The sequence below is a fragment of the Amia ocellicauda genome, chromosome 2 (assembly GCF_036373705.1).
Source record: "Amia ocellicauda isolate fAmiCal2 chromosome 2, fAmiCal2.hap1, whole genome shotgun sequence".
Classification (NCBI taxonomy): Eukaryota; Metazoa; Chordata; class Actinopteri; order Amiiformes; family Amiidae; genus Amia; species Amia ocellicauda.
In genome coordinates, this window is record NC_089851.1 from 768,149 (window position 1) to 776,411 (window position 8,263).

General features: G+C 44.6%; 1 protein-coding gene across 1 annotated transcript; it reads right to left on the reverse strand.

The window, feature by feature from the left end:
* Window positions 1–664: 664 nt before the first annotated feature.
* LOC136760966 (epidermal differentiation-specific protein) lies at window positions 665–1,902 on the reverse strand. The gene has a single exon (XM_066716129.1). It carries the CDS (start codon window positions 1,822–1,824, stop codon window positions 820–822), a length of 1,005 nt encoding a protein of 334 aa, XP_066572226.1. The 5' UTR covers window positions 1,825–1,902; the 3' UTR covers window positions 665–819.
* Window positions 1,903–8,263: the final 6,361 nt, after the last annotated feature.

Genomic DNA, 8,263 nt, shown 5'->3' on the forward strand with positions numbered 1-8,263 from the left:
TCCTGACCTGTCCCTCGAGGTCTGCACCTGGGTCCATCACTCCTGGCGATCCTGGTCATTAGTGGGGGTGTACTCTGTGTGACAGAGGTATTTTCCCTGCAGCAAAACATACTAAAACTCCTCCACGAGTTTATGTTGGATATAATAAAAACACAACATAGTGTTTGAACCCACCTGACCATGTAATTATTCACACATTTCAAAGTAAGTTATATACAGTATTGTCTTTAGCGCTGGTTCTTTTAAAAAACAACCAATGTGAATGTTTGTGTCTTAATAAATGTGACCTAGTATTTCTTATTTCTGCTTACCAGCAAATAAACTGCCCTTCATTTATTTTTGACTTCTTGCAGATTGGATTTATCATCAGCATAACAAATGAATGTGATGTTTAAGCTCTTAAATAAAAAGGCCTGCAGCACAGCATTCATTGGAGCAAAGGATAACTAGTGATAATTCAGACTGCCCACTTACAAAGTTTATTTCTGCTGCCTTTAAAGCTCTGTAGTATATTATTGAACAAGTTGAGCATATTTTATATATTTAAAGTATTATCAGATACTCCATAACAGCTTCTTAAATTGTTTATAGATGTGCTATAGCAAAGACATCAAATGTTGATCATGCCAGTTTGTACACTTGAATTCCAATACAGACACACACATGAAGCAAACAGATTTATTGATTATTCTGATTTTGTTGTTTGGAGATACATGATGCATTGCAAAGAAACAGACGTTTTAAACTCAACTGAGGGTGTTTAATCATGACAGTGTCATATCAGCCCATCCCTCGCTCATCTCTCTCTCTCTCTCTCTACTATATCTTCTCTTCCCTGTACTCAGCGGTGAGAGCGAGCCCAGACTGGCACCTGTACTCCCCATACTCTGTCTTACTGCGCCCCCCTAGAGTGACAGTCAGCTTGACTGGCACCTTCACATCCACCTCCTTCCTCACCACGTTCACAGTGAGCTTGGTGTGAGGAGGGACTTTGGCTGGCAGGCTGACCTGGACCTTCTTCCTCTCGGTCTTGGTGTTGCTGCTTCCCTTTTCCACGGTGAAGGTGTTGCTCACAGAAACGCTGAATTCGTTCTTCACCTTGAACACGTCTACGGAGAAAGTCGATCCCACAGTTATCTGAGTCGAGTTGCTGAAGTTGAAGGTCTCAGTGACCGAGCCCTCGTACTCTCGGCTCAGCTCTGTGGAGAAGCTCTGCTCGTGGTCACCATGGTTCAGGCCACACAAGGAGTCGATGGTGATGGACTTCATCTGCTCTTCCTTCTTGTCCCACAGGACCTCAGCTGTCACTGTCGGCTTCCCTGGCTTCAGAGGGCGCAGGTGGGACAGACGATCATTGAACCAACCATAATCAGGCACGTCATGACCAGCTCTGGCCACCATCTGCACCCCTCCTCTGTCTATGTGTTCGTACAGGACCCAGGCTCCTCTCTGCACTCTGTGGGAGGATGCCACATCATTGAAGGAGCCGTGGCACAGGTTGGTCTCGCAGGTGAGGACGATGCTTCTGCCCCTGTAGTTTGAGTGCTCGTACAGCGTGATCTGAGGGTCTGACAGGTCCTCGGTCACCAGCTGCAGAGAGGAAAAGGTGTCATTCGCTTCCACAGTGGCGTAGTCTCCTTCCTCGAAGATCCATTGGCGACCGCTGAAGTTTGTGTCTGCGTACAGCACCCAGGGCTGCCCGATCACCTTCAGGGAAGAGATGCAGTCATTAAAGTTAAAGTCTACTAGGTTGGCGACATCAGAGGTGAACTCTTTGCTGATCCCCTGGAAGTCATTATGCTCATAGATGATGATTTTGCTCATGGTGTCTGCGGGAGGCTGTGTCTGAGAGGACTGTGTGTGAGGATTGCGCAGGGGGAGCTGAGAGAGTCTGTGAGTTGAGAAAGGAACCCAAGCTGTTTATATAGCAGCACTGCCTGGGGATGGGGTGGGGGATTTTGGCAATGTCATGTTATTGCTGGTCTGAACAAGTTTAGTCAGTTTCCTTGAGTTTAATTAACAAAACCAAAAAAATGCGTTAGTGATAACAATCTTTTTTTTCCTGTTGATTTAGTGATAACAATCATTCGTTTCTATTGTGCTTTAGACCTGGGTTAGGTTTCATTATTGTCTATTATAAGGTTTCCATCATAGGTAAACTACAGCTTTAGGATGAACTTACTCTATGGAATGATTTAGGCAGTTGTGTACTAGGTTCTTTTCGGTATTTTGCAGAACTTGTATTTTACTTTAGATATTCCATTTCAAATGATTAATCATTACATTCCTATTTTTATATATAAGTTCCAGTTATTTTCTGTCCTTTCTTGTGCAAGTTTGCAATCATCCCCAACTGAAATGGGCTCACTGCTATGACTTTTATGCTGCTTCAGAAGAGATGTGCCCAGGCACACGCACTAACCCGCATGCACACACTGACATGCACGATTGTCAATAGAAGCTGTTTAAAGCAGGATGTCTCTGTACAGGAGCATGATGCTCCTGACCTTGGGATTGACCAAACTCAGGGTCAGCCTCTTATTTTCGACAGCCATCTCCACACCACCCTGCTGCATCTGGCACTGGGCTGGACTGGGTTGTTCTGTCCTGTGCAGTGTTGTGCTGTGCTGTGATGACCTCTCCTCTTCTGTCCTGTCCTGTCCTGTTCCGGGCTGGAGTGCAGTGGGTGTGCTGGGCTTTCCTGGGGGTAGAAGAGTGTTCATGAGTTTCAGCTACATCAGAGAGTCGCAGGGCAGATGTACCGTCCCACAGCCGCTGTCTCAGTGCGGGAGGGAGGGCTGGCTGGTCCCTGGGATGCATGCAGTCCCTGCGGTACATTGCTTGACTAAGGCGTCTGAGTGTGGAGATGGTTTAAGTGCTGAGAGAAGGTCTGAGGCAAACCCAGGACAATGCAAGAGCTTAAGCAAAGGTTAATTCAAAATAATCTTTAAAGAAACTGTGACCCAAGGCTGGGTGGTTCCAGTCCTTGTGGAGTTAATGGACTCCTGCAGATTTTCTAGGCGCCTTTCAGTAAGCGACTAATTAACACCAGGAATCGACAGCTGATACTCAATGAACTCAAGGCCACCCCTGGCAGTTAGTGATGAGAATCATTGTGGTAAAACTGGCATTGCAATGACAAAATACAAATGTCAGACAATTGCTAAGTAACACCAACTGAAATCAGTTCCTTGGCGCAAGTCACCATAACATCTCCCAGACCCAGATGCCTCAGAGACAGGCTGCTTGACACAAGATCAATATCTATAGGATCTGAGAGTCTGTGACCTGAGAGAGGGGTCATTTCTACAGCTGTTTCTATAGCTGCACTGCCTGGGGTTGGGATAAGGTGAGGTGACATGGGCGTGGGGGGTGTTGGCAATGTCATGTTCTTGCTGGTCTGAACTAGTTTAGGTATTGACCAGAATTCCAGTAAACAAGATGTCTCAGTGGTTTAACTTGAGTTTAATGAATAAAACCTATAGAACAAGTTAGTGATAAACTATGGCTTGCAGATTATGAGATTCATTTGAAATGTCTTTATCACATTAGATGTCCACACTCAAGCAAAATCAAATAGATCACATTTTCAGTATAATCATAAATCTCGAAAAACTACTCGCTTCTAAATCTATTGTAGTAATTTTTGTATTACTTTAGTATAAATACATGTTAATTTGGATTCATATGTTGTTTTTTTCTGACTTTATGTGAACGAAAAGACACAAGGTTGCTCATTTCCTCATTGGAAATAGTTACATTTCAAAATATCACTGTCCAGGTCACAAAAGCAAAGTTTGTGGGGAATAATAGACATTTTCTATACTTTTGAGGCATAAGCAATTAGGAAATAACACTTACTACAAAGGAACAAAAAAGAAAATACAAATTTGTTACACTGTGTAATGTATTGATAACACACAGACACAACTCCTATGAAACCAGTGAGACACAATACCTGCAGACTGCCCCCGGACAGCAAAGCACTGCCTGAACTGGTAATGCACTTTTTGGGGGTGAAGGTAAGGAGAGAGGCTGCAGGGTTGGACACCCAATCACACGTTCCTCTGAGCAGCGCTGGTGCATTTGTCTACCTCCGATTCACCCTGCTGTCCTTGCCTGCCACCTGGTCTCTGTGCGTCTCTCAACCCCCCCCCCCGACGTGCACTCTAGCACTCTGCACAGACCCAGGCAGCAAATGAGAGGGAGTGCGGAGTGGGGAGAGTCAACATGCAAGATAAACTCCTCTATTAATCTGTGCTAAATTCACTGGTGGGATTCTGCAGCAACAACCAGAAGTTGGTAAATAAACCAATACAAATTGAAAATGGTTAAGAACCTGTGAACCATTACAGGTGAATGAAGCAAAACCACCCTAAGTATAAAGTCCAGCCAGAGACCTGAAACATGGGTGAAACCCATCCTCTCCTCATCGCAGGCTGGATTTTAAATCAGTGGGTGCGATTCCTCATACATGAAATACATTCAATTCAATCAATACTGTTTCTTATACAGCACCCATTGCAACAAATTGCCACAGAGCACTTCACACATGAAGATTCCAAAATCATAAGAATACAGATATTCTTAGGTTCTTTCTGTAGTGTTTATACATTACAATCAGTAGGGATTAGAGGTGACCAGCATCTTCCTATAGACTATACACCATTGGTCAGTGGACTGTTAAATCAGCTGGAGCACATGGCACTGGTCTTCACTGGCTGGGAACCCATGCCATGGCCATGACCTATCCTCATTCTCCTCTGGTCCCAGCATCTGCATTACTTGTAAAATGTTGGAAAACATTATTAGACAGAAAATAGAGGAGCATCTCAATGAAAACCATATTCTTGGAGATAGTCAACATGGGTTTAGGTGAGGCAGATCATGTCTTACTAATTTATTAGAATCTCCACACCAAAGACTGATCCTCAAATTGGAAGCTGTAGGCATTCAGGGTAATGTAAGTAGATGGATTATGAACTGGTTGATGTATAGGAAGCAGAGGGTGTCGATTAGAGGAGTCGCTTCTAACTGTCGTGAGGTTGTTAGTGGAGTTCCACAGGGATCAGTACTAGGGCCTGTGCTTTTTCTAATCTATATTAATGATCTGGACTCTGGGATAGTTAGCAAACTTGTCAAATTTGATACTAAAATAGGTGGCTCAGCAGATACCGTCTCGGCAGCACAGGCTATTCAAAGGGACTTAGATAATATTCAGTTGTGGGCCGACACCTGGCAGATGAAATTCAATGTGGACAAGTGCAAGGTAATACATGCAGGTAACAGAAATGTCCACTATAATTACACTATGGGAGGAATAGAACTAGATGAAGTAACGCATGAGAAAGACCTAGGAGTCTACATGGACTCCTCACTTTCTCCATCCAAACAGTGTGGGGAAGCAATAAAAAAGGCAAACACAATGCTAGTGTATATTGTCAAAAGTGTAGAATTGAGAACAAGGGCAGTGATGTTCAGACTGTACAATGCACTAGTTAGAGCTCATCTGGATACTGTGGACAGTTCTGGGCTCCACACTTCAAGAAAGATATCGCTGCTCTAGAGGCAGTTCAGAGGAGAGCAACCAGACTTATTCCAGGTCTGAAGGGAATGTCCTACTGAGAGACTGAGGACCTGAACCTTTTCACCCTGGAACAGAGGAGACTACGTGGGGACTTAATGCAAGTCTTCAAAATCATGAAAGGCATCGACCACATCAAACCAGAGGAGCTTTTCCAGATCAGCAGGGACACACGCACCCGGGGACACAAATGGGAATTGGGCTTCAAGGCATTCAAGACAGAAAACAGGAGACACTTCTTCACACAGAGAGGTGTCACAATCTGGACAAACTCCCCAGCGATGTGGCTGAAGAGACAATTTGGGAACATTCAAAAACAGACTGGATAGGATCCTTGGATCACTCAGTTATTAATGGACACCAAACGAGCACAATGGGGCTTATGTTCTTACACGTCAGAACCAGTATCAGGAAAACATGCTCCGCTTGACTGACCTTTCACCAGTGTTTTCTGTGATTGTGAAACCTCTCCTGTCAAGGATTAAGTAAGAGCCTTTCAAAGGAACGAGGAAATGCCTCAGGAAATCCTTGAATGACCTTTGATCTATGATTGTGAAGCAATTCTGAAGCTCCCGCAACAATCCTGAACCTCCTACAGCCAACAATTACAAAATAATAATACAAACAATAATTATAAGAACAAAAAAGAACAACTCAGAAACTGGAGTGGTGATCTTCCTTGTTTTAATATAACGTATTCGTGATCCACTGCTCTCATACACAGCACAGCTCTAAAACTACTGCTGCTTGCAGTTCAGACACAATCACACAGACTGGTCTCGGAGCAGCTTACAGACACTCACAGTCACATGCGGGGGGTGCAGGGGGGTGCAGGAGCTGCTGCCTGGCCCTGATAAAAGAGCCACAGCAGAGTGCAGGACGGCATAGCGGAGCCAGAAAGAGTGGAGGAGAATGAAAGGAGGGAGAGAGGAGAGAGTGTGGGCAGGGTGAAGAGGGTGAAGGAGGATAGGAGAGTGTGAAGTAGGGCAGAGAGAGAGAGAGGAGGGTCGTGGGCAGGATAGACAGGAACAGAGGGGAAGTGTGAAGGAGGGATAGAGGCAGGGGAGAGTCCTCGGGATGGGGACAGGGTGGGGCTGGGCTCCTCAGCGGCCCGGACATTGGATCTTGTACCCGACTCGGTAGGCCTGCAGGTAGATGCGTGCCTGGTTGATCCTGCAGGGAGAGAAGCAGCCGCTCAGCGCTGGTAAGATGGAACTGCACTGTAACTGTAACGAATGTAACGGCACTGAAACTAATGTAACTGCACTGAACCTAATGTAACGGCACTGAAACTAATGCTACGGCACTGAAACTAATGTAACTGCACTGAAACTAATGTAACGGCACTGAAACTAATGTAACTGCACTGAAACTAATGTAACGGCACTGAAACTAATGCTACGGCACTGAAACTAATGTAACTGCACTGAAACTAATGTAACGGCACTGAAACTAATGCTACTGCACTGAAACTAATGTAACGGCACTGAAAATGTAACTGCACTGAAACTAATGTAACGGCACTGAAACTAATGTAACTGCACTGAAACTAATGTAACAGCACTGAAACTAATGTAACTGCACTGAAACTAATGTAACGGCACTGAAACTAATGCTACGGCACTGAAACTAATGTAACTGCACTGAAACTAATGTAACGGCACTGAAACTAATGCTACTGCACTGAAACTAATGTAACGGCACTGAAACTAATGCTACTGCACTGAAACTAATGTAACGGCACTGAAACTAATGTAACGGCACTGAAACTAATGCTACTGCACTGAAACTAATGTAACTGCACTGAAACTAATGTAACTCTCTAATGACACTCTCACTCACTGACATAATTCACAGTCCTACACCTGAATCTGGTCAGTGCGTCTCGTGCTCGGGGGCTGGGTGGGGTTGTACCTGTGCTCAGGGACACAGTGTCCAGGTGCACAGGTGTGCATGTGTGCAGGTGTGCAGTACCTGTACTTGGTGCAGAGCTGGACGCCCAGCAGTCCACAGCGGTCCACATAGCTCTCCTGGGATGTCTTTATCACATTAGGTGTCCACACTCAAGCAAAATCAAATAGATCACATTTTCAGTATAATCATAAATCTCGAAAAACTACTCGCTTCTAAATCTTTTGTAGTAATTTTTGTATTACTTTAGTATAAATACATGTTAATTTGGATTCATATGTTGTTTTTTTCTGACTTTATGTGAACGAAAAGACACAAGGTTGCTCATTTCCTCATTGGAAATAGTTACATTTCAAAATATCACTGTCCAGGTCACAAAAGCAAAGTTTGTGGGGAATAATAGACATTTTCTATACTTTTGAGGCATAAGCAATTAGGAAATAACACTTACTACAAAGGAACAAAAAAGAAAATACAAATTTGTTACACTGTGTAATGTATTGATAACACACAGACACAACTCCTATGAACCCAGTGAGACACAATACCTGCAGACTGCCCCCGGACAGCAAAGCACTGCCTGAACTGGTAATGCACTTTTTGGGGGTGAGGGTAAGGAGAGAGGCTGCAGGGTTGGACACCCAATCACACGTTCCTCTGAGCAGCGCTGGTGCATTTGTCTACCTCCGATTCACCCTGCTGTCCTTGCCTGCCACCTGGTCTCTGTGCGTCTCTTAACCCCCCCCTCCGACGTGCACTCTAGCACTC